Source organism: Neolamprologus brichardi, chromosome 14 (genome assembly GCF_056152115.1).
Source record: "Neolamprologus brichardi isolate AB-2024 chromosome 14, ASM5615211v1, whole genome shotgun sequence".
In the NCBI taxonomy this organism is placed as follows: Eukaryota; Metazoa; Chordata; class Actinopteri; order Cichliformes; family Cichlidae; genus Neolamprologus; species Neolamprologus brichardi.
In genome coordinates, this window is record NC_142117.1 from 39,696,620 (window position 1) to 39,724,066 (window position 27,447).

General features: G+C 41.5%; 1 protein-coding gene across 3 annotated transcripts in view; it reads left to right on the forward strand.

The window, feature by feature from the left end:
• Positions 1-27,447, forward strand: part of slc8a2b (solute carrier family 8 member 2b) — a 243,944-nt gene that overhangs the window by 182,580 nt on the left and 33,917 nt on the right. For all 3 annotated transcript variants that reach the window (XM_087851323.1, XM_087851322.1, XM_087851324.1), the window contains 6 exons: positions 10,456-10,593; positions 10,685-10,912; positions 11,519-11,914; positions 18,105-18,230; positions 18,399-18,594; positions 20,058-20,188. In XM_087851323.1, the coding sequence (XP_087707449.1) occupies positions 10,456-10,593; positions 10,685-10,912; positions 11,519-11,914; positions 18,105-18,230; positions 18,399-18,594; positions 20,058-20,188 (1,215 nt within the window). The remainder of the gene's footprint in view (positions 1-10,455; positions 10,594-10,684; positions 10,913-11,518; positions 11,915-18,104; positions 18,231-18,398; positions 18,595-20,057; positions 20,189-27,447) is intronic.

The window sequence follows — 27,447 nt, forward strand, 5'->3', positions numbered from 1 at the left end:
TTATGTCCATGAACATGAACTATTACACCGACCACGATGCGCTACCATCAGACCGTGTGCCAGAATAATTTGGGACCATTTCATGAAGCTGCAGTGAAAATTGCTGTTTATACATCTTTGATGGAAAAGTTTTTTTTATTAACCTTCATTTACACAGAATGTATTTACAATAGGTGTTCCAATGTGCTTTGTAAGGTTAAAATTACTGGCCCTTGTGAGTGCTGCTCACAGGGGCCAGTATCTGCAGATGGCTGCCCCTCCCTGAGGAAAAAAAGGAGAACAAAAAAGGAAAGAAAGAGAGAACATGAGCAACAAACAGGAAAAATGCAAACTACAGGAGAGAGGAAAGGTAAATGTAATGACATGTGGTGGTGGAAAAGTGAAAAGAGGGGAGTGAAGGAAGAGTGCTCTGTGCATGATGGGAAGTCCCCCAGCAGCCTGAGTCTATAAGGATGGTTCAGCATCACCTGCTCCAGCTCTTACTACAAGCTTTATCCAAAAGGAAAGGAAAGATAAAGCTTCCACCTGTCGAGTGTTTTCACTCAGCTATAGTGCAGACTGTTTGCTGACCGACACTTCAAAATAGACCTACTTCATATTAATGCATTAATAAAGCTGTGTTCCCGTCTTCAATAGGGATGCACCGATACCAATACCGGTATCGGTATCGGCCTCGATACCACATTTTCTAAAGTACTCGTACTCGTTAAAAGTCCCCCGATACCGGGGACCGATACCACAGTCTGAGACCTGTCTATGTTTGAGCGGCATGTAAGGGGTTAATCACAGGCGCCAAGTGCCCGCCCCCAGGCCCCGGCTGCAGCTCAGAGCTGAGAGAAGGGCAGGCGAGACATGTCAGCCGTGTGGAACTATTTCAAAGTGAACGAAGACGCGAAAACAAAGGCGGACTGCAAATTGTGCTCAGCGAAATCGTCCAGAGGCTCTAAAGGTAGCGCATTTAACACAATTAATTTAATCAAGCACCAAAATCCCAACACAACAACGAGTACAAAGAGTTTACCCACGCTTATTTACCCACGCTTATTTACCCACGCTTATTTACCCACGCTTATTTACCCACGCTTATTAGCACAGAGCAGCATAGCTGATGCTACAGCAGTGGGACGGAAAATAGTTGGGCATTTTAAACACTCCGCCTTAGCCTACTCCCGCCTCGAGGACATTCAGGGACAGCTCAACCAGCCAATAAAGAGACTGCAGCAGGACGTACAGACGCGCTGGAACAGCACGTATTACATGCTCCAGTCCCTCATTGAGCAAAAGCGAGTGCTGGGCGTGTCCGAGCACGAACTCCCTGACTATCTCACCGCTCACCAATGGGCTCTTATGGAGACGACTGTTGCCACGCCCCCTTTGAGGAACTAACTAAAAAAGTGAGCAGCTACGACGCACTAGCCTCTGATGTCATCCCAGCTGTGACTGTGCTAGTGAGACTTCTAAACAGAGAAACAGACGAACAAATTTAAAATTAAATTTTGTTTTTTTATAATTATTTATTCTGTAATATGTTGATTACAACATGCTTTTCATTTTAAATAAATGTTCTTCATTTTGGCTTTTTTTTTTGTTAAATTATAGGACTAAAGCTGTTACCTGTAAATTTAAATCATGTTTTTATTAAGTACTCGGTATCGGCGAGTACTGAAATGCAAGTACTCGTACTCGTTTCCAAAAAAGTGGTATCGGTGCATCCCTAGTCTTCAATGAAGCCATAAATGATTTGCTGGAACCTGTAAAGCAGTTCCTTTAATGGGAATTTCATAGATTCCCTCCTCTCTCCATTTCCGCTGCAAACTGTAACAGTGCAAATGACCCTCAGCTGTTTTCAGAGTCAGCAGAAAGAGTTGTTATTTGTCAAAGTTGTCGTGATGTTTTTGCAGGAGTACAGCTCACAGGGTGTGTGTGTTTGTGTCCCAGGTGGCTTTTAATGGATCGGGTCTTGAGGTTATGCAGTGTTTTTTAAAAAAAGACGATTGCGGCTGAGTTTTGAGGCTTCAGTGGACCCTGAGGTCCAGTTTGAAAGGAGGATGAGGAGACATGAAGGTCAGCTGGAGTGAGAAACGAGGACATTAAATGCTGTTCCCAGTATCAAAGCTGTTTTCTGGTTTAAAAAACAGATGCTAACACCTACAGAGTGTAAGATTTTGTCTTACACGATACTCTCCATATGATTCCTTTTCTGGTGTGGGTAGAACAGCAGTAGAAGAAGTATTAAAGTTTGAGTACAGAACATTTCTGAGTTTATTTCAGCTCCCAAGGAGTAATTTTACACATTCAGAGTAAAATGTTGCTGAGTGCTGGAGTTGTCTGACAGGACCTATAACATCAGAGTTAGCTCAACTCCTTGGAGATGCAATTACACTCCACCCACACATTTCATTTCTCCGGTTGCAGCAGCAGGAAAGAGTCGGTCTCATCACTTCTATCATGTAGGCTGCGTATAGACAGATGGCCAATGACTGCTTATATTCTGCAGAGAGAGGCAAGGAGGGCAAGGATACCTTTAAAAACATACGAGCAGCTTCTTCTAGTAGATATGATGGTATTACCAGAGGCGTAGAGGTCAATAAGAAACAGGAAGTAGCTTCTTTATTTTGAGTGTGCAGCACTTAAAGAGGGTATGTTACATGACTTTGATTATAGATTGCTTACTTCATTCAGAAAGTTAAGACTTAATGTTAGTTAAAAGATTTTGTCACATTTATGTGCCCCATACACCGCACTCTTACAGGCTTATTATTTGATTTATATTTCCAAACATCCCTGAACATGAATAGTGACCACGTGTCATTTTGAGGTTAAACTTTTGTTTTTATATGTTTGGGGTTTAGGCTGTGATGACTTTACCATTCTGCTAATACTATACTTTAGTTTTATAATTTAAGTTCGATTTCACATGTTCAGTTATCAGTTCCTCGTTTATTATTATTTCTTATATTTTGGGTTTGTTATTGATGTCAGTGTTTCTCTTCCTTCATTTGTTTCATCTTTGTGTTTATAACTTTGTTCTCGGATGTTCTTCCTGGTTCTTCTGGTTCCACCATGTTTTGCTTTGAAGCTTAATTTTCTTACATGTCATGTGATAATTTTATTTTCTTGTCTTCCCTTGACTGATTGATTAAGTGTTTCCAAATTCAGGAGCTGCATCCTTTGAAGGTTGCATTCAGAGGTCAGACTGACAGTCTGAGGGAAGCAGTCACTGCATTTAAATATATATCGCTCTATAATATTGAATTTGTCTTCATACAAGTTACATGACATTAGGGATTTTGTCCTCCATCTCTCTCCAACACCTCTCTAGCTGCCAGTTTCATGGTTGCTAGGCAACAGAGGCAGCGCTGATAGGCTACACTTCCGGTCTCTGAGGTTTTTGTGGCCTGTGAAGGTGTGCCCTATGTAGGCCACGTCCTTCGAAACCTCCAGATTTGGACACAGTTTCACCTGCGTCTGGTCCCCATCCTGTTTCTCATTCCCCGATCCGTTCCCGGTGTATTTATAGTCTTACCTTTTCTTTGCCTTTTGTGCATTTTCTGCGTGGCAAGCTCAGAGTTATTTCCCAGTGACCTCCTGTGTTCTGCTAGGCCTGTTGTGTCTCTGGATTCATGTTTGTTTCAATTTGTTTTTGCATCTTTACTTTGTAGAGGTTGTTTAGTTTGGACTTTAGTTGAGACCTGTTTTTGCATTTTAATGCAGGAGTCTGACTCCTTTTACACCTTTACACTTTTCTCTACCTCACAAGCACTAGAAACCATATCCACAATAATCTGAAGTAACCACCACAGCATTAAGATGTTGAAGGCATATATTAACAGTCTTTGTGCCACTGCAGAAGTGTTAAATACTTAATACTTAAAAGTATTGAAACAACCATGGATAGCTATGCTCCTCAGCAGAGATGGGCACAAGTTACAAGTAACGCATTACTGTAATCCGATTACTTTTTTCAAGTAACGAGTAAAGTAAGGGATTACTATTGCAAAAACGGTAATTAGATTACCGTTACTTTCCCGTAGGAACGCTGCGTTACTGCGTTACTAAAACCGTGATTTTTTGCGAGAATGTCTCATGACAGTGACGTAAGCGAGTGCGACGTTCGTGACAACAGCTGTGTGCAGATCAACAATGGATCATATATCGAGTGCAGAGAGAGTATGAGCGTGCAGCGTTTAAAGCGTGGAAGTACTGACCTTACTTTGAGTTTGATTCCATAAAAAGTGACAAAAACATTAGTGTCCGTTGTGCGTGGGAAGAAAACTTCTTTTTACAGCGAAAAAACCCTAAACTTCTGAGTAAGCACCGACAGTACGCTGCCACGGGAATGTGAAACTCCCGGATCCTTCCACTGACCGCTGCACACCTGCACCAGGGTAACCCTCCGCCTACCCCACTCCTGCTTTACAGGTGAAAATAGAGCAACAGGACCGCTAGTCTTTGACTTTATTTATTTTCTGCTGTGTTTTACTTGCATCTATTTGAAAGACTGAGTGTAAACACACAAAAATATTTTATTTTATGTGCTGGAATGTGCAGAAAATAGGTTTAAATGTTAAACTAATTTCTTCCAGTCAGAGAATGTTGCAGATAATTAAATTTTTGCTTGATGCATAAAGTTAAAAGATTAAAACTAATAAAACAAGTTTTAAAAAAGGATCTTTTCCATTTGATTACATTTTGTATGATGATTATGCAGAAAAAGTAGAATTGGGCTGAAAGATCTATCACTTTATCACCTATTCAGGTTGTAAATCATGTTTTTAAAAAGTAACTAAGTAACTAATTACTTTTGAAAATAAGCAATCAGTAAAGTAGCAGGATTACTTTTTGGGGGAAGTAATCAGAAATTAGTTACTGATTACTTTTTTCAAGTAACTTGACCAACACTGCTCCTCAGTATGTTGGCCAGAAATAAAAATAACCCATTCAGAGTCAAATAAACTTCAGTGGGTGTATTTATTTACTCTGGAAAATTTAAGCAGGCATCCAGCCTGAAAACAGCTGTGGAGGAAAACAAGTACCATCTAGTTTAAAGTACCAATCACACGGTCAAATGCAGTCCAGGTTAATTTGGTTCCAGTGACAGCTTAGTAAATCATTTTTAGTGGAGCCTCTTGACCGCAACTCGTCCTTCCACAGGAGCTGTCCAACTCCATTCAGGTCATTCCCTGAGCCTAACAGATACATATACAGGGGTCCAACGAATTACACTGAGATTGAATGCAATGAGAAATCTGTCAGATAAGGGGCTCTATAACGGGAAAGACAACAAAGTAATAGGCATGGTGGTAGAAGCCAAAGGAAACATTAGCTCATCCATCCCCTTCACACGGATATCTGAGTGTGTACCCCACAATCCATCACCGTGGCAGGCACAGCGCCGCCTCTGCACCGTCTACCGGCCGGGGCTCCGGTCAGTCTGTGTGCTGGTGTGTCTGCACACTGCAGGAGTATGTGGGAGTGCTGACCCTACATGTTCTGCACTTCACGTCCTGTGTGAGCTCCTGTTATGAGGATTTATGAATGCAAAGGAAACAGAGTAAATGTAGTAACGACTATGTCAGCGAATAAACTGCTAATGGTGATGAATACAGCAGAAGCAGAGAGATAAATCTGTCTCTTTGTCTCTATGTAGATAAATACGACAAGAGAGCCACGACTCGGAAAAATTACATTCACATAAACTGAATTCTGATGTAGAGGGAAATGTGTTTCGTTTTTTTCGTGGATTCTTTTTTCAACAGACACCTTTACTATCAATGTGGCTTTGCTGTTTATTTTCTTTCTTTGTGCTCATAGACTGTACGTGTGATCATGAAAGAAATGAGGAACGGGAGTAAAAGCAAACCTGCTGGCTGCATATATAAATATTCCCTTCAAAGCCAGCAATAAATGTTGACTTTAGATAGGAAGCACATTTTCAACCTTCAGGGTTTAACTGAGCGTTTGTTTGTTTTTTTGTTATGTTAGCTTAACCGTTTTGGGAGAAGTTAATGAAAAATAGTGTAAGTCATGTTCACGGAAAGTACATCCAAATTTTTAAACTGTGAAAATATTTGACTTTTAGTTTTTTATTAGATTTTTTTAGTTCTGTTAATGTTTTCAGGCTTATGTTGCAGAAAATGGAGCTCAAGCCTCTAATGTGGTTAACATTATGAATCCAAACCTTTGCCTCAGTGAAGACTTAGCCTGATAGTTTTGGTGCCTACAACACAACAACACGGAGTGTAAAAATTACATTTCAAGGAAAATCTAATCTGAAAATACGTTTTTAAAACACAGGACTGGAGAACATGGCAGATTTGTTCTCACTGCAAATTCTCAGCAGGTAGAGATATTGAACTTCTTGTTAACAAGAAGAAAAATTGTCCCCCTTCATCTAAGTTGTGATGCAAACTGAAAGGACCACTGTCGTTGTGAGGTAACGGTACTGCCCACTGCATTATCTGCAGCCCCAGCATGTGAGAACAAGGCTCATACCGATCACCATGGAAAACGTATTAGCACAAAAGAAAATCCTTCTTGGTTTTTCATTCTTGAAACAACAGGGAGGTGTGGACCGGCTGGTACTTAGATTCCTATGTTTCTATGTCGAGTGCTCTGTCAACCAATAACACATTTAAACAACACTTTATTCTGTTCCTTTAAGCACCTTGCCTAACATACTAACAATCTTATATATCTTGACCAGAAATACTTCAACATGCAAACTGAATTAGTAGACGACCAGGAATTTGCAATTCCTGGTGAAATTGCAGTGGGAAAAAATATGAAAATATGTAGATGACTAGCTTGTTTGTGTAGAGTAAAAAACTGGTGTGCCTAATAAAGTGTCGGACATTGTAAAACTGGTATGTGTTTCGGTGGCCATACTGAAAATTCCAAGTCATACGCATGTCCATGCTATACTTCAACCCACCACAGGAGTGTTTAGTTTTCCCAGCAGCGGTAGGGAGCATGACTATGGCCAACCAATCCACAAATAAAATTTCAAATGAGGGAGGTGTGCTTTAACCCTTTAGGACCTACCATAGAACCAAGTCCGCCAGAGCTTATATTATATGTTTACATGCTGTGGAGCCATTTTTGGGAGCATTTCAAGTTGCTATACATCAATACAACCATTACAGCCTAAATTTTAATAATATGTCTGCATTAAGTGCATAGTAATTACATAAATTGCAAAAAAGTGCAATAAACTACAAAAAAATTGAAAATCGTTTTTGTTTTTTTAACATATATTTCTAGTTAGAGAAATTTAAGAGGCTTATCCCTCAAAACTGTAAATACAAAAAAGTTGCACAAAATAGTTTCCCACCACAGGAAATTTATTTTGAGTGTCTTCATAGTTTTATTTTTGAAATACACCAATTTTTATACACTGCAGGAAAAACGAAAATAAATATTATGATGCAAATTTGCAAAAGAGCAGCATATGCATCAAAATAAACTATTTCCAGCAGTGCAATATGAGTCCTAAGCATCCCAGAAACCACACAGAAAGTCATAAAGTCAAAGATAACTTTTAAAAACACCAGTATAGGCTCATGAGGCCCTGATGGTAAAAAACTACATTTCTGCAAAATGACGTCATTTCCGGTTTTGGGCAGGTCATGGCGGACATGCGATAGTTCGTGCTGATGGACGTAGGAAGTGTTACAAACAGCTGATCGGATCAGCAAAGCGTGTTTCTGGAATATTATGTTTTTGTTGCTGCAAGTGCTTTTTATGCAGTTTTTGCAAAGCTATATGTGGAAGGAAACTGTGACCGAGGACAAGCTGATGGCATAAGATGTAAGTACAACTCCTCCGGTTTCATATGCAAAAAAAATTATTGCGCTAGCTCACGTGGTTGCAGAGCTACCGGGATTTAAAAATAGTAATGCAAAACAGAGCGTGCTGCTCTGACCGGCTTTAAAGGGTTAAACCCTGTAAGTATCCTGACAAGCTGCTCTACACAATTGATTTTGGTGTGTGTAGTCTTTAAATAGAGGTCAGGAGTGTCACAGTCCTGGGTCTTTGGACCCAGCATTTTGAGTCTTAGTTTATTTTGATGTTTAATGTTTACGTTTAAGTTCACGGGTTTTCTAAGTTTGTTTGTTTAGTAGTTCCCCTTGTGTTTTCAACCCCTGTGTTAAGTCTCCCTGGTCCTTTGTGTTTCATGTCTGCATCTGTTTTGTTGTCAAGTTCATGTTGTCATGTCTGTTTCATTATGTTTCCTGTTTTATTTTGAAGAGGTCCTGTGTTCTTGTGTTCAGTGTGTTTAGCTTTACGTTTCCCCCGTGATGACGTTATGTTCACGTGTGTCAGCCGTTTCCTCATGTGTTCCCACTCCCATCATTATCCTCCTGTGTGTTTTCAGTCACTCCTTGTCGGATCGTCTGCGTTTTTTCCATGCCATGTCGTGCTTTCAGGTTTCCATATCACTGCCATGTTTAGAGTTTTTCTTGTTTGTTTTCTGTTCCCCAAGATTTTTCTTGGTTCATGTTTCCTTTCTAGTTTACGCAGTGTTTAGTTTTGCATTGTTTTCGCCCTTTTATTTTGTACTGTTTTGTCTGCCTAAATAAACCACTCATCATCTGTTATGTTTGACTTTTAGTATGTCCACACCCAGGTCCACTCCTCGCACTCCATGCAGTTTGCCTGAGCAGACTGTGTCGAGGAGAGCAAGTTAAAAAAGATTTTTTCTTTCTCTCCATGACTGGTTGGAAACTCATGAATGAAAGCTCATGATGGCATCCCTCTGAAACAAATGGCTGTAGTTCAAAAAGTATGCATGTGTGGGCTTTGAGGCATGGCTTTTTGAAAAGCAAACAAGCGTAGCTACGTTTTGCAGGTAAAATGATGACTGTAGGGTGAAATTTGTGGTCACAGCGGCAGGTTAAACACCAAAATTTCAGACGAGATTTTCTGCATGTCTGCCTCTAACCTCACTTTAGCTTCCCAGTGTACATGAACGGGGAGAGATTTGACAGATTTCTCTGGACAGTTTTGACCACAACTGAAAAACTGTAAAAGGTACCGTGAAAATCTGCCTAAAGGAAGAGGAGTGACAGCAGAAAAGAGAACGAGTCTCTCCATTCAGTGTCTAATTTTTTTTTTTTTTATTACTTAGTTTTTAATAAAGGTTTTACATATTTTTACAACAGAAAAGGAAAACAACAAACAACCAAAAACAACAATAACAAAACAAGTAGTCGACTGGAAAGCACAGCTTTTTCCCACAAAGCAATTCTGGCAGTGAGAACATGACTTTATATTCATGAATTGACAGCACATCTACAGATGTAAGAGCAGCTTAGGAGAGGCATGCAGAAGTTTATATAGATGTGAGTCGGCACAAACAGGAGAAAGAAAAAATAAATTAAATTAAAAAAACAAAACAAAACAAAACAACATTCTAATTTCGGATATATTTCAACCACTTGTCCCATCTTGTGGTATAAATATTAGCTTGCAGCCTTAACAAAAAGGTAAGTTTTTCCATTTTATGTATCTCCTCAACAACGCTCAACCAGTCGTCCAGTACAGAGCCACTTACGAGTAATTGCTTTTTTGCAGCAGCAGTAAGAATCTTCAGGAGATATTTCTCATTGCTTGTTAATTCTTCGGGTAGGTCTCCTAAATAAAATGTTATGACAGGCCGTTGTTTTGATTTAAAGCTTATAGTCTGTTCTATCTTTGATATAACATCTTCCCAAAATTTAGAAAGTTTTCGACACGACCAGAATATGTGGGTATGGTTTGCAACAGTTTCCCCACAGCTCCTCCAGCATGAAGAATTTCCCCGTGTTTGTTGTTTTGGTGTTATGAAAAATCGTACCAGGTTTTTCCAACTAAATTCTCACACATATTGTCCCATTGCTCAGAAGTTATAACTGAGGACAACTCTCTCTCCCATCTTCCCTTTATATAATCCATTGAAGTTCCCCTACTTCTCAATATGCCCTGGTAGAGTTTAGAGATAACTGACTTGCATCCCTTATAGTATGTTTGTGAAATCAGATTAATTATTTCATTGGATTGTGTATTAATTTCTTTAGTCACTTTTGAGGACAAATACTGCCGTAATTGTAGGTATCTGAAAAAATCACTTTTTCCTAGCCCATATTTTTCTTGTAATGTTTGAAAACTTTGCAGGCCATTCTTATCCAGTATTTTACAGTCATTCAGTGTCTAATTTAAAAAATCTGAATAGAAGCAAACAGTGCATGAACGAGCCACTTCTTCTGAGGTATGAACAGTGTATCTATGACTACTTGGTGGATGAAGAAGAATAAATAATCCAATAAGGATGTGGAGGTTTACACGACCGTGGACTGGCATCTTCCTAACTCTCTGTTCAGCCTAGGGTGGGATAGGTTACATCTTCATCCTTCTACGTAGTCCAGACTATTTACATCAAGCTCAGTAACACAAATTGTGTGTTTGGGCCAACAGGAGAAGGAGGTGACCATCACTATGCCTAACGGGGAAACGTCACTGATGACGGTTCGGATCTGGAATGAAACAGTGTCCAATCTGACGCTCATGGCTCTGGGCTCCAGCGCTCCAGAGATACTGCTCTCTGTTATAGAGGTACACACACACACAGTAACTCTGTGTATCGTTTATCGAGATGCAGATGGTAAGTAGACTTGTCTTTCCTCTCCCTGTTACAAACCTGCAGGTGTGTGGTCACGAATTCAAGGCTGGCCAGTTGGGTCCAGGAACCATCGTCGGCAGTGCTGCCTTCAACATGTTTGTGATCATCGGGATCTGCGTCTGGGTGATCCCCAACGGCCAGAGCCGGAAGATCAAACATCTGCGGGTGTTCTTCATCACCGCGTTCTGGAGCATCTTCGCCTACATCTGGCTCTACCTTATCCTGTCTATCATATCGCCGGGTGTCGTGGAGGTGAGGCAGACTCGGTGTGAGAGGATGAAAGAATCAGTGAGCTCAGAGGTGCAGTGGCAACATACCAGATATTTGTCTGTGAAGGTTCTCAGACATCCAGGTCATCGTAGTCAAAGAAAAGCGTCTGGACTTCTTCAAGTTGCTTGAAGACGAGAGGTGAAACGTCTTCAAGCAACTTAAAGAAGTCCAGATGCTTTTCTTTGCAAGCTCCTTTGAATATCAGATATTTATTCATCTTTTTGGTAAATTGGTAAGTTCTCAAATGAACCCTCTAACATGAAGACGTGAAGCGAAGTGATCAGGAAATAGTTTTGACACGGCGCAGTTTTTGTCTTTTATTTGTTTTAGAGGTTGGGGAATATGTGGAGGGAGACAGGTTAATATCGTCTTCTTCCTGCTTGCTGATGGACAAACTTCTAAGCAAAGATGTCTCTTATTCTTTTTTACCACACAAGTAGTGATGTTAACTTGGCCAGGTCGCCTCACAGCAAGTAGATCCCGGGTTCAGAGCTCCTCCTTCAGAGTTACTTCAGCTGTTAAGAAGATGGATGATGATCTTTAACGACTATAATAGTTCTAACTTTATAATCTCCATGTGTGTTTCAGGTGTGGGAGGCCCTGGTCACCCTGCTCTTCTTCCCTGTCTGCGTCATCCTGGCTTGGATCGCTGATCGGCGCCTGCTCTTCTACAAATACATGGGCAAGCGTTACCGAGCCGACAAGCGCCACGGCATCGTTGTCGAGACTGAAGGGGATTTGACACCCAACAAAGGCGGCATGGAGATGATCATAGATGGCAAGTTCCCAGCGCGAGGGGGCGCTGTGGTTCCTGCTGAAAACTGTGGGGGCGGCACTCAGGACGGGACCACAGGCGCCACAGCCAACAACATTGGAGCGGCAGCAGGAGTCGTGGGAACAGGAGGTGGAGCCAATCTGCCCCACTCCAACAGCGCTACAGTCAATGTGGAAAGCAGCAAGGAGCTGGATGAGAGCCGCAAGGAGGTGAGACAGAGACGGGAAGAATCTTCAGAGAGCAGCTTAGGAGAGCATCTGATCACAAGCACAACATCAGGATCAAACATTAGACTGTTAGTCTGAGAGATTCAGTTACACCAGATGATCTGTTACATAAAACTGTCTGATAGGTCTTCCTATAAAACAGGCGAACTTCAACCATCAGATCAGCAAACCAGAGAGTCAAAACATAAATAAAAATATTTCTGAAGACAGACAGGAAAACAGCAAAAACCTATGGAGCACTTGTTACTGCACATTTTAACTGTCACTGTGCAAACAAAGTTTTTCTTTCCTCAGATGCATTTCTGGTTTGTGCAGAACATCTTAGTGCTATGTGTGGAAAATCTGTGTTCAAAGTGAGGAAATGAAGAAACAAATATTCATTTTCATATAATCTTTAGAATCCATTTGGACTCTGGGGTCATATGTGGCTTACCATATATTCATTTCATAATTGCATTTCCCACATTTTATGTTGGTGAAAAATCTAGACCTGCACTTTCTGCTGTTTTAGGACAGAATTGTAGTTCTCCAAAAGCTGATTCTGTTCATCTGGACGTAGCGTTTTGTGGGAGAAACGTTTCGTCATCATCAGGTGACGTCTTCAGTCTCAGCTGACTGCAGGTTTCAATCTTATAAACAGGACATTTGCATAATGACTGAAACCAGCCCAGTGAAGCTCTACCCAGGGGAGTCTACACCAAGTCTGTATGGTTTACCGAAGATACATAAACAGGGTGCACCTTTAAGACCGATTGTCTGTATGATCAACTCTGTCACCTATAACATCTCCAAGTTTCTGGCTTTGATCCTCAACCCGCTGGTGGGCAGCTCTGAACACCACATCCAGAACACCCTGGATTTTGTTGAGAAGGTGAGAGATGTCATCATGGAGGCAGATGAAACCATGGTCTCGTACGACGTTACATCTCTCTTCACTTGCATCCCAGTCACAGAAGTGTTGGAGGTAGTCTGTAAGAGATTACAGGATGACACCAACCTCAGCAGCAGGACCGCTCTCAGCATCGACCAAGTGTGTTTGAACTGTGTGTTCATTCCACCTCCTTCACATACAAGGGTCAGTGCTACAGGCAGAAACATGGGTGTGCCATGGGCTCCCCAGTTTCACCCATCGTGGCCCATTTGTACATGGAAGAAGTGGAAAAGAGGGCTTTGCTATCCTACCCTGGAACACCACCAAGCCATTGGTTCAGACATGTGGATGACACCTGGGTGAAAATCAAATCTCAGGACGTTCCACATTTCACGGATCACATTAACTCGGTGGACCGACACATCAAAGGGAGGATATGAAACGTGGCAGGTTAGCCTTCTTAGACTGTGAGATCTCCATCAGTAATGGGGGACATCTAAAAGCTGACGTGTACCGTAAACCTACACATACGGATCAGTATCTAAGGTTTGACTCTCATCATCCACTGGAGCACAAACTGGGCGTCATCAGGACGCTACAACACAGAGCGAACACCATCCCCACTGACACAGCAGCCAGGGAGGCAGAAGAACATCAAGAAGGCCCTGAGTACATGTGGTTATCCCAGCTGGACTTTTGTCAAAGCTGGAAAGGCTCCTAAAGAAAGCTCCAGCCGATCCAGGAGAAGGACAACCGCTGACTAAGTGAAAACCTGCAGTGATCCCGTACGTGTCAGGAGTATCGGAACAGTTGAGACGCATTTTTTCTAAACACCAGGTCTCTGCAGGTTTTAAACCCCAAAACACGCTGCGCCAAAAATTGGTCCACCCCAAGGATCGGGTCCCCGACACAAACAGAGTAACATAGTGTACGCTGTGAAGTGCAGGAGGATTGCCAGGATTTATACATCGAGGAAACCAAACAACCTCTGGCGAAGCGGATGGCACAACACAGAAGAGTGACCTCGTCAGGCCAGGACTCTGCAGTCTGTTTACACCTACAGGCCAGTGGACACTCTTTCAATGATGAGGATGTAACATCCTGGACAGGGAGGAACGCTGGTTTGAGGGCGGAGTCAAGGAGGACATTTACGTGAAAAGGGAAAGACCATCTCTGAATCGAGGAGGGGCCTAAGGGTCCATCTGTCTCCATCTTACATGCTGTGATTGCAGCCATTCCCCAACTCTCTGTGAATGGTACTCATGGTTATTGATCAGTGGTTGTTGATCAATGGTCATGATAATTTGCATAATTAAGATTAAGGAACTGACCTCCCAGCCCATTGTTCCTTCAGTGGGCTGGTTTCAGTCATTAGGCAAATGTGCTGTTTATAAGATTGAAACCTGCAGTCAGCTGAGACTGAAGACGTCACCTGATGATGACGAAACGTTTCTCCCACAAAACGCTACGTCCAGATGAACACAATCAGCTTTTGGAGATTTACTTTCCTGGATGATTGAGATGCATCAAGACGACAGAATTGCAGAAAAATATTGGATTATTTCTCAGCAGGAGACAGAAAGATCGAGTGCTCAGTACATTTCAAACACCAACCAGTGTAAGGTTTCTGCCACAGGCCCACGCTCCTTAGTCTAAATTATATTTTTCATACTAAAATATAATTATTAAATTTACAAATGTACTGTGTTACAAAAAAGCAGAACAGAAGATTTAATTGAAGTATTTAAATATGTGCTTCATTATTTTCTGGCTTCTGGCTCAGAACACATGTAAAAAGTTTGTTATTTTGCCTCATAAATAAAAACATAACTTTTAGTTTTTTGAACAAGTTTTTAACAGATTTCTAAAGTATTTGTGTTTTCTTGTTTTTATGAAATTTGTTAAGCGCCTCAAATGCAGATAAATGTGTCTCCAGTTTAAATTTCCATTTCCTCGAGTGAAGCATGCATGCTTTGTTCTGCACTTTATAATCTCATTTTGTCAGCTTTAACATTTTGTAAGCGATCGCTGCTTTGCACCTGTCTGGAATGCAGATATGCCCATTTACATCTGCTGTGAAAAGATTAACGGCTCTTACTTTTGAGGAGTAGAGCGAACTTTTTCTGAACTGAAAATCTATCGACAGTACAAATCATAAAACCCCTTGAGGAGACCTTGTAATACTTGGCTCTATAAATATAATTTACTTGATTTAGAATTGAGGATGGAAAATGAGAAAAGCTTTAATCCAAATGTTAAGGCAGAGAAATTAACATGTGGGTGTTTTAACTGGCAAATATTCCAATAATCAGAGTCAGAGCAGAGAAATGAGACTCTTGGGAAGAAACTTTATTAAAATAAAAGCTAGACAGACAGAAAGAACTGAGAGACAAACAGGTCCTCATCCACGTCATTTTTCTGGCCCAATTAAACCAGGCTTTAAAATTTCATTCTCATATTTTAAGCTAATATATGCTCCAAAGTGGACTTTTTTAAAGTTGTTGCCTTTCACAGGTATTTTCACAGTTTACCTTGGACTTGGGTGACAAGTTTGAAGACTGCTCATACTTACATAATTGGAGTTTTAGAAATCTCTCACCCCAACCAATCACAGCAGATGGCCCCGCCCCTCCCTGAGCCTGGTTCTGCTGGAGGTTTCTTCCTGTTAAAAGGGAGTTTTTCCTTCCCACTGTCGCCAAAGTGCTGCTCATAGGAGGTCATATGATTGTTGGGTTTTTCTCTGTATCTATGAAGCACCTTGAGGCGACTTTTGTTGTGATTTGGCGCTATATAAATAACATTGAATTGAATTGAATTGAATAGAAATGTAATTACATTTTTCTTTTTTACTCCTAATTCGGCTGTATGTGCAGTTCATGCTCAGATATCACAAGCTGTACTGAAATGTACAGTACTGTATTTAGTACTGGAGATCCCCAAATCTCCTGTACTAAATACAGGAGATTTGGGGGAAAGTAGCCTTAAAGTTGAGGGTTAAAAGCTATTCTGCTGATAATATTGCGCTAAATGGGCTTTTAGGTAGGTTTGCACCCTGAAAGCCAGCTGAAAGTGTCGAGTGGACTCCACCCCTGCAGTTTTGCTATTTGAGTTCGCTGTGTGGGCAGAAACTTGATGTAAATGTGAGCAGAGGCAGAACGCAGCCTCAGGCTGTGGGCTTCACTTCCTCTCACTGAGGTGACCACTTCAGGACCACTCACTCCTTTATTGATCCTGAGCTATCACTTATTGTGAAACCTGGCTTCATGCATATGCAGCACATACAGGTTACACTGAAAAGGGTTATTTTTTTCTTTGCTAACAGTGGCTCTTAGAGGGAAGACAGACCAAAGCAGACCACATATGGCCCGAGTCCCTGGATCCAGCAGGACTATTTTAATCCACATTACAAAGAATCTTCACAAAAGTTCTGGATTCAGATCACGCCACACCGAGTCTTGCAAATACATCCATAACTGAAAAAATAACACATTAACAAGGAAACACGCTGTTCACTCTTGTTTGTCTACAAGGGTTTTTGTTATCTGTTTTTTGTGGCTCAGTTTAGTTACTTCCTTCCAGGTTCTCCCGCCGGTGTTGTGCACAGCATTTTGTTCTCTTTTTTATTTATAAAACAAATAAAGTTCCTCTTCGCATCTCTTTGAGATTCCTGATAGGCATTTGGATCCTCTCTCTACACCTGGTAGCACAGGCCAAAGGTGCTTCTCAAAATCTGCAAGACTGTCTAATAATGTTGGACAGACAGATCTATTTCCATACCCAGCATCCATGTTTTTGTCTCTTTCAGTCGTTGTAAACAAGACAAGACAAAGAACAGCCCATCAGGGGAGTCGGACCTGCACATTTTTACATATTTTAAGAGCAGGTTCACAGCTCCCGTTAAAATGCCAGAAACAACCTGTTTCGTGTTGTGTAGAGAAAATGAAAGAAATATTTTAAGTGTTACCATATTTGTGTTTGCTTAATGGTCTATTTGTGAATCTGCAGAGTACCTGGTGGAGACTGAGAGTGGGTTATGTTATATCTTTTTCATGCAAAAATATATCCTAACACCAGATCAGCTTCACCTATTCTAATACAGTATGTGGTTATGTTGTGAAGGCGATTAGTAGGAAGCAGGATAATAACTGCTGATTAAAACTGTATATCATATTGTATCTGGTAGAAGTGAAACATCACCTGACTGGATATCGTTATGGAGAAAAGGCGTTTTGTTTAGTTTTGATTTGTTTACTGACCATTTCAAACAGCACAAATGTGGGAGGTTTTCTGCACCAACTCATGTGATCAGATGTAATTAAACATCAGGCCTCTTTGTGTGACTGTCTTTGGACAGCAAAGGGGTAATTTATTCCTTTAACTGATGACATTTTCTTGAAATGCTTGAAAGTTGTTGGAGGTTATTATTTCAAAATGTCATCCTTTTGAAAGCTTGAGCTTTTAGAGAAAATATGCAGCGATTCTGTTGTTAAGAAACTGAAAAAGTATATAAGACATGTCTGCGTCAGCCTTTGTTGTATTTTATATCTCTGAGACTTGATGCAATCTTGTAAAAGACTAAGTGTACCTGTACTGTATCCAAAGGGAGCCAGACACTGCTAACAAACTGCACTTGATTAGTTGATCTTCAAGTGTGATGAGCTCTGTGAAAGCAGACGTTTTGACAGTTTGCTGGTCTGGAGCATTAGTTGTGCGTTAACACAATTCCTGAGTCTTCCCAGGAATTCTAAAAAAGACAGAACAGTTTGCAAAATTATGTCTGAGCAAACCCCAAGATTTCTGGAACGATGTCCTTCAAACAGACGAGACCAATGTTTGGTCACGATGCACAGCAGTTCATGGCAGTTGCGTACCAACTATTACACGGGGTGGAGGAGTGATGATTTGGGCAGCCACAGGACCCGGAGTCGACCAGAAACTCCTCTGCGTAGCAAAGTACTCTGAAGTCACATCCATCTGTCTGAGCCCTAAAGCTTGGCCCAAACGGGACAATGATCCCGAACACAGCAGCAAACCTGCAGCAGAATGGCTGAAAAAGAAAAGTATCAAAGTGTTGCATTGACCCAATCAAAGTCCTAAAAAGAGCTGTGCATAAATCTGAGACGTGTAATTTAAAAAAAGTCTGAAAACATATAAAATATTTAGTCTTGGAGGCAGTGAGAAATTCTTTTCTTTTTCATGAGTGGAAACGTGTCTGCAGAAACTGTACGTGACGAGAATGTCTCGCTCTTGTGTCGTGTCGATTACATTTAAGCATATTTGTGTCCTCTCATCTTTATCCAGGTGATTCGTATCTTGAAGGAGTTGAAGCAGAAATATCCTGATAAAGAGCTGGACCAGCTGGTGGAGCTGGCCAACTACTACGCCTTGCTGCACCAGCAGAAGAGCCGAGCTTTTTACCGCATTCAGGTAACACACACACTGTCTCTCTCTCTTAGGCCCTGAGGTAAACACACAAGGTTGTCCAGAACTGTGGGGACGCATAAAGTAGTTCAAGGGCTTCTAAAAATGATTCTGTACTCTTTGTTTCTTTTAACCCTTCATCCTCCTCTTATCCTCCTCTTCCTCTCCCTGAAGGCGACTCGTATGATGATCGGAGCCGGAAACGTCCTGAAGAAGCACGCGGCGGACCACGCGCGGCGCACAGCCGTAGCTGATGAGGAGGCCCCAGAAGACGACGACATGGCTGTGTGCAGCCGCATCTCATTTGAGAGTCCTCACAGTCAGTGCATGGAGAACTGCGGCGTCCTGATGCTGGCGGTGGCGTGTCAAGGTAGCGAAATGAATTACGCATAAGCTTATAATGAGTCCACATAAATAAGACAAGAGGCTGAGAGCTGCTGTGGTAATAAAGCATAAAATCTTTCTGTTCTTCAAATCAGTGCTACATTTGATCTAAACTTTTTCTGTCTTTGATCCGACCTGTGGTCAGTTTCCTCCACTGAACCTAAAGCAAGACATTTAATTACTTATAAAGTACTTATAAAAGAAGCACTTTAAAGAGAGCCTGCAGTAACCCGTGCTTAAACAGAATTTCTTATTTTAACACAGCACTGTGGAAAAATTTCACGTAGCTTGTTTTGAGGAATCCCAAGAAAAGGTTTTTGGGGTTTTTTTTTGGAGTGATTGTCTACGGAGCCCCGCAGGGGACATGGGAGAGAAAAAAATTAAGACGGACTTTTGCGAGATCTCGCAAAACAAACTCGGGATCTCGCAAAAGTTTTAGCCGCATTCTTCCCGTTAGCTCGAAGCTAGCTTCGAAGCTAGCTTCGAGCTAACGGGTCTCGACCTCCTTCGAGCGGGAGGTCGAGACCTACTACAGCCGGGAGGAACACCGCTTTCCCGGCACATCGTGCCTCGACCTCCCGGTCGGCTTCGAGCCAGCGTCCGAAGAATGCGGCTAAAACGTTTGCGAGATCTCGCAAAAGTTTTGCGAGATCCCGAGTTTGTTTTGCGAGATCTCGCAAAACTTTTGACCCATCCATGTGATCTTAGCGGGTCTGTAGCTTGGAAAGTGGTGACAGTATGAAAGCAATTTTTTCACACAGCTTTATTAAGTATGTCAGAGTTTCTGATATATATGCCTGATTCTAAGGCGCCTAGATGGGAGGCACTGATTGATGGACAGTTATAGATAATACAGCTGAATAGGATTCCCCCCTCCCACACACACATTCAGGTGTCAAAAATGCATAAATTTCAGCCTGTAGATTCATGACTATTTCCTTCAAATTCTTAAATTCGTTTGTTCATGTTTCCTTTTTAAAAAATCTCACTCATTCGACCTTTGTACACCTTATGTACAAAGGTCTGGTTTCCACCTCCAGTTTTAGTCATGACGAGATTTAGACACTCCAAGACAATCACTAGCATGTAAAAGGAAGTCTAAATTCATCAATTTAAAATAGAGTCCCTCTTTAGATATGTTGAATAAATGTATTTCAGTTAAATTCAGTTCGGTTTTATTCATATGTATTTATTTATTTATTCATATCGCTCCAAATCTCAACAACAGTTGCCTCAAAGCGCTTTGGCTTCAGTTCTGAAATCATAAGGAAAACAAAATCTGCTGGTGAAAAACACGAGCAACATAAATGCAAAAGTAACTGAGAGTCAGCTTATCTTCCTATATAGGTTTTATAAGAGTGTGAACATCACAGTACAGATAGATACGGCTCACAGAAATAATATTGTGTAATATATCCAGTGTAACTGTGTTTTGTTTCTGTTGTTTAGGTGGTCTGGGAGAGAACACTTTCTATGTGGACTACAGAACAGAAGATGGTTCAGCCAACGCTGGATCAGATTACGAATACACCGAAGGAACGCTGGTGTTCAAGCCTGGAGAGACTTGCAAAGAGATCAAGGTGAGTTCAGGGAAGACTGAGAAGAGAAGATAACCTGCCATTTAAAAAACATCCTTTTATTAAAAGCAAAGGTTAACAAGGTTAACCGTATACAAAAAAATCACAGGAACACAACAACAGTGACTCAGGTGGGGCTTTGTCGGGGACGTGGACAGCTGCTGACAGTACGGATGAGTTCCTGTTCCTTTTATATAAGCTCAGGCCAGTTTACACAATCACAAAATACTACAGGGAGTCTCGTCCTCACCATCTGATGTTAAAAGTTACATCACTCAGACCCCAGCTGACCCTGGCATGGATCGTATGGATGCAGAAACTGTAGCAGGCCTTTCAGCGGTTATCAGTGTTGCTCGCGGCATTAGTGTCGCCGGGTTTGAAGTCAGGCTGAACATTTCCATGTGGAGTTTGCATGTTCTCCCTGTACAAGTTTTGGTATGTTAATGTTGGCCATTTGGATCCAAGACGCTCAAGAGTTTCGCTTTCTTAGAGGCAGAAATACAAGTAGAGGGAAACAAGACACGGCTGAAGCTTGAACGTGGAAGCAGTCTTATAAACTTAAACTCTGAAAGGGACAAAGCAAAAATAGATGAACTTCATAATAAAACAGGAAGTAAAAAGAGCAAGTGAACACAGAGGGAGGCTCAGACACTGATGCACAGAAGAAACAGTGAAAAGTGTTAGAAGCACAAAGGAGGAACAAAAAGAAAAGTGAGGACACAGCAGTGACCACGACACAGACGCAGTTTAAGAGTCCTCTCTTCCATCATCGTGGCAGATGGAAGATGAGTTTGACAATAAGGGAACTTCAGTGTTAAAGATTTATTGATTTGGTTGAATCTTTAATGATCCCTGTGGGAAACTGTATAGCTGATCATATGCATTATGAAACAGACCTGTCAGTTCATCCCAAAAGCTTTGAGCTCCAAGTTGGTGAGGAGATTTCTAATTCAGCTGATTTTCTAATTAGGACCTGCACACGGTAAGTCACCAGCTTCGGTGCAGGAGGAGCTCTCGACTGAGAGTTTTACTTTATAAAAATGCACAAACACTCTGCGGGCTTCCTCCACAGTGACTGTGAAATCTGGGAAGATTTCCAAGGAGATCAAAGTGAGGAGAAAGAGGTGGGAGAGGGATGAGGAGATACATAATGAGAGTCCCCGGAGGAGAGACAGACAAAGGCTCTGGAAAAACAGAAGCCCGGGTTCGCGGCTGGGAGGGAAAATACTGTTGCTTCTAGTCAGACTACTACTGCTCATTCTGCTGCTCCTGCATGTGGGTTACGTTTGTTCCCACTAATATGAATGTAAAGCAGAAAGTCACAGGTTTTGCTGAGAATCTATGAGCGGCTGAAATTATAAACATAAAATTAAAGTATTAGAAAAAAGAGATGATATTGAAACCTGTGGCAATTCTGTAATCCCACAGATGGCAGTTATCACTCACCTCTCACATAAACCAGTCGTGTTGGTTCACTGCTAAGTTATCTGTTAACTAAGACTAGTAAGTTTGTTTAACAAGCTGCTTCTGGACATTTTAAAGCTCCGTCACAACGACACAGATGCATTTTAATTAGTGCTAATCTAAATAAAATACTTTGACTCTCAGAACCCGATACAGAGACTTCTCTCTGACTCTTTCTCACTGCAGGGCATATTATTTGTTAGCTCATTTCACCGAAGCACAAAGAGCACAAACACAATGGAGACGTCCAATTCAGCCCCTCAAATTAGTGGAAGTGAAGCCAAGCAGGCAGTAATGAGCTGATACTTCCTGTGTCTAACCTAAAGCTTTAAAAAATCCAGATGTTTGAGTTATGTGTAAAAAAAACGGTCACACTTAAGTGAGCAGGAACTGTGGGATTTTGGTGCTTCTACGCTGGATCACCATTTTCAGCCCAACCTTTAAAACTTCTGAAGAAAAGTAGACAAGCAGATGTCCAGTGTTGGGGAGTAACGGAATACATGTACCGCCGTTACGTATTTAAAATACAAAATATGAGTAACTGTATTCCGTTACAGTTACCGTTTAAAAAGGTGGTATTTAGAATACAGTTACTTTGTTGAAATAAATGGATTACACGGCGGTACTTCCCTGTTTCATATTGTGGCGGGTCAGGACTGTTTGGGTTTTGTTTGACAGCTACGTTCTGTTGTTCCAGGCAGCGTTAGGTTGCCATGGTTACAGGGTGACGCTCTCTCTCTCTGCGTGTTTCCTGGGTGAGAGAGCGCCTGTTGTTGTTGTTGTGCTAAGCTAACAGGCAGAATGCTACAGGTATAGCTCTAAAGAATGTAGCATCATGGGCAGTGTAGTCCGTGCTGCAGGGAGAATGGACTGCCATACCCGTTATGTGTCTGTGAGCGAGGAGGGAGAAAAAGGAAAAGTACGAGCTGTCATCGAGCAGAAACGGGAGCTGGAAGCATGTAAATATAATAATAACCACTGCAGCCAAGAAGAGAGCCTGACGAGCCCAGCTGTAAGTAAGCTATTAAGACTCGACTGTACACCGTGTTCGTGTTTTCCTCTGAAACAATAAGTTCTGTTGGAGCAGCCTTTCAACGCCTCTCTCTGTCTCTGCTAGCAAAGTTGACCCAGACAACAAAGTAAAGCTAGTTTTCAGCTACGAGCCGACACAGAACCCACCGTATTAGCCAGAGGTCCCTTTACTACGGTTCGGAGCCGCGGACCTTCAGTAACAGTAATAAATCACAGCAATAGTACATTCATGTAGTTGTAAACAGCATGATAATATATTAAGTAATCCAAAGTATTCAGAATACGTTACTCTCATTGAGTAACGTAACGCAATACGTTACAGAATACATTTTGGGGCATGTAATCTGTAATCTGTAATGGAATACATTTTAAAAGTAACCTTCCCAACACTGCTTGTGTGTCAGACACAGTTTCTGTATCTTGGTAACCACTGAAATTAAAATGTCAGTCAGTCTCTTCCTGTTCATTTAATCAAAGGCTCAAAATAACTAACAGAGCTTGCTGCTTCTTGCTTTTACTCGCGTTTAGAGATGAAACCCTTTTTCCAGCTTGGTTTTTGTGTTTTTCTAACTCATTACTTTTTCATTAAAGATCTGCGTTTTATTTTAAGATTCAAGTACCTTTGTGATTAAGTGAAGTGTTTGTACTGCCTCCTTGTCAACCTTCAAAAACTGCCTGCTGCTTCTAATAATTCAGCACTATTACTGTAAAAAACTCTTTTTAGTTTAGTTTTCGATGATCAGTCCAAGTGAAGTGCTTCAGATTTCCCCATCTTTCACTACAAATATCAAAAACTTTGAATTTGGGATCAAATAGCACAATAAAGATTTTTTTTTTAATGTGAAACCAAGAATATTATCTCTGAAGTGCTGCATGCTGTCTGCATTAAAAGGAGACATGGTAAGCCGGCTAATCCGTGCTTGGATTCAAAATCTGATGGGAGATCAGAAGGAAGTGGGGATGAGTGGAGGGTGCTACAGTAGCCTGAAGAGCCACATTAAATAAGAAGAAGTGTGGACATCTGAAAAACTGGCAGCATAAATTGGCCCCTCCACGAGTGAGTGGATGGCCAGATGTGGAGTTACTATCTTACAAAGGTCGGTGTCATCCTTTTCACCAGCACCGATTTCATCGAACGCCGTTCCAGTTAGAAATGAGCAGCAGGGAAACCAATTAAACTTGAATACCTCAGCTCTCTGCCAGAGCTCCACTTTCTCTGTCGCATTAGTTCCACTGTGTGACGGTCACCGCAGCCTTCACGGGCTCTGATTATACGAGAGATCAATCTGACAGAGCCAATAACAGGTCTCATTGTCAGCACTCTTTGTTGTAATGAAGAGTCATAATTGTTGTGTCAAAAAAAAGGAGACAATTAGCAGTTCTGAAAACGTGTCTCGTCTTCTCAGCACAGTTTATTCCAGTCAAATAAATGCAGCTGATCTTTTCTTCGTCCGATTGCTTAAGTCACAAAATTTCATTTGATCAATTTTTAATCTGCATTATTTGCAGGCCAGGCTGCTCGTGGCCTTACACAGAGCCACGCATAAAGTTTCCTTCTTCAGCATAATGAAGATTAAATTAACTGTCACTTCATATTTGCTGATTGAATGAAGGTCTGTGCTGTATCTTAAGTAGGCAAATCGGCCCCATTAGTAACAGAGACGAGACATTCAATTATAAAACACAGCTTTGTATTAGAAATGACACAGGAGAGTTACTGCTGTCTGAATCCAATAAACACTCTGGGTAGTTTTTCATTATTGACTGAGTTGTAGTTTAATGATAATGATCGTCATCATTTCTAGGGATGGGTATTGTTTAGGTTTTATCCGATACCGGTGCCAAACCGGTACTTTTGAAACGGTGCCGGTGCTTAAACGGTGCTCAAACCGGTGCTTAAAGAATGGAGAACACAAACTTTGTCCAAAAACCTCTCATGTTCAGGTGTTCTTTTGTAAAAAGATAACAATGTTAGCCTTTTCTGCAGCTATGGGGCATATATGGCATTACTCTTGGCTGGAAGCAGCTTAAACAATGGAAAAAACACAAACTTTGTCCAAAAACCTCTCATGTTTAACTGTTTTCCACTTTTTCTTTGGTCATTTTAGCCTTTTTGTCCAGGGTGAAGGGAGTATCTGCCATCAAACAAGAAGACAGCTGCATGTAGCTATGATGATGTTTGCTAGTTCACCTTACATGCATTAATGTAATAACGTGGTTAGCCTACTCAACGTAAATTACACAGAACAACATTAAGCTACTCACGCAGAGAAGAACGGCTGCTGCTGCATCATCATCCTCATCATTTCTGCTACACTGGCAGGGCTAGGGGCCAGGACTCTCCTCTTCGGGTTTTTGGGGGATGTTGCTAACTCCGGGTCGATAACAGGCACCACACCCGCAGTAGATGTGCTCGGTGTGAGGTCTCGCAGCAAGCTATCAAATACGGCGCATTTCTCGGCTTTTAAAAAAAACGCTATGCGTCGCCAGGTGTTTCATCAGATTTGAGGTGTTACCTCCTTTGACAGTATCACAGTATCAGCTTAAAGCACTTGTTGCAGCTGCTGAGTTTGCATCTTTTGCTGTGAAGTACAGCCAGACTTTGACCGCTTCGCCTTGGACATTTTTAATCTGTAGCTCTGCTCTAAAAGAACGTACGTACCTGGACCCGCCTACTATCCTCGGAAACGTAAAATGATTGGCTAGAATCTAAAGTGTATCACAGCTCAGGAAAAAAAAGCACCGAAATGTGCGCTGCTTTTCGGTCTGGTTACTACCGTTTATGTCAGAACCGGTGCCATCATGGCACCGGACACCGGTACCCATCCCTAATCATTTCTTTTCACTTTTGTTGGTGATAAAAACGATTTCATGAAAAAGAACTTTGGTTTTCTGGTGTTTTAGCAGTTAGCACAGGAAACACTCAAGACAAGAGACTTTTGCTGCTTGTATCTCCTCCTCGTTCTACTCAGTGGTTTTTGCTTCAAGTGGTGAAACACCTTTGTAGTTTCCAGCTTTAGCAGGAAGAAATGCAGAATTTGAAAAGTACTGCGCTTTGTTGGAGCTTGTTGAAGTAACTCTTTTTTTCAGGCACTAAATTGTCATCAGACGTGACTCTCTCTCTCTTTCTCCCTTGTCTCATTATTGTGTGCACTATGGGATGTAAAAACAACAAATCATGAGCGATGCCGTATGACAGACTGCAATAAAAGATAAGATAACTCTTTATTGTCATTGCACAGTCATACATAGTACAATAGTACAATGAAATTGGAAAACTGTCCTACGTCGGCACTACATATAACACAACACGATACGACACATCATCAAAACAACACAGTATAATAACTTAGTAATAAAAAAGAAGAATAAGTGTATTTGTATTGCGCACTGTTATTATTGCACATTAATTATTATTGCACCTTGTTATAAATATAAATATTATTATTGTTACTGTTTTTACCGTTGTTAACCCCCCCAAAAAAGTCCAGGGAGGTAGCCAGTCAGGTCAGCTGTTAGCATTGATCAGGGCTATTGTCCTGTTGTAACAGCTGGACCTCAGCAGCCTGAACCTCCGGCCAGACGGCAGCAGCTTAAACACCCGGTGTCCTGGGTGTGTGCAGTCCTGCAGGATGCTACGTGCCCTCTGGAGACAGCGAGTGCTGTACAGGTCCTTCAGGGAGGGAAGAGGATGTCCAATGATTTTTTGGGCCATATTGATGACCCTCTGGAGTGCCTTTCTGTGTGCTGTGGTGCAGCTGGAGAACCACACACAACATGAGTAACTAGAGTAAAAAATAAAAGCAACAGATTTAAAAACAAACATGAAAGGTGTACCTACACAGCGTGATTCCATGATTATTAATTGCTAATTAATTAATAAGTGCTCTGAAATAAGTTTCGGTAGAATGATCTAACAAATAATAAGCCGTGCTGTGAGAAAGAGTCCATCAAAGAAATCTCTGCTTGGACTTTGGAGAGTAGCGCTAATTAAAAGGTGTCTGTGTGTTTGTGATGAGCTTTACAAATTAATGCAAATGATCATTTTTTCAGTGACTTCTGTATTTGCCTTCATGTGCAGTGCTGTCTCATTAAAGTCACATTAACGCCATGACCGCATTAACGCGGCAAATCTCCGTTGGCAAGTTAACATGGATCGCCCCGCGCGTGGGGCTGCACGACGCCAACTCGTTAGTGCGGTTAGCTCGTTAACACGTGCAGCCCCACGCACAGGGGCGATCTGTGTTAACTCTCTAACGGAGATTTGCCGTGTTAATGCTGTTATGGCGTTAACGTCATTTTAGCGAGATTAACGCTGACAGCACTAGTTTGAACATTTTGTTTAAACAGTGGCATGAATCAAATTTAATGGGGATTTTTTTATCTACATTTTTGCAAAAGCAGTGCTGACAGAGAGGGGATATGATAATATAAACAGAACTCTTTATGGGTTATAGTGAAGCTCCACGTCTCCGGATGTTTCGTATTTTTTAAGTGTTTATTTCTCTTGCAAGAAAAAGTCACATTTATACACTTCCATCTGTGGCAGGCTTGGCTGGACACGCAGACCTGATCTGATTTGGGAATCCTCACCTGCCACCTGCTAATGTGCAGTGACATGATTGGATAGCGTTGACTACAGAACCAGCAGCTGAGGGAAAAGACTGGCTCTTGATATTCACCTCAGCCATCCAGATACAACAACACTGCGCTTAAGCGTCCTGAGCAGGGTTCAGTTTAAATTCAGCGCATGTAGCATGACTGCA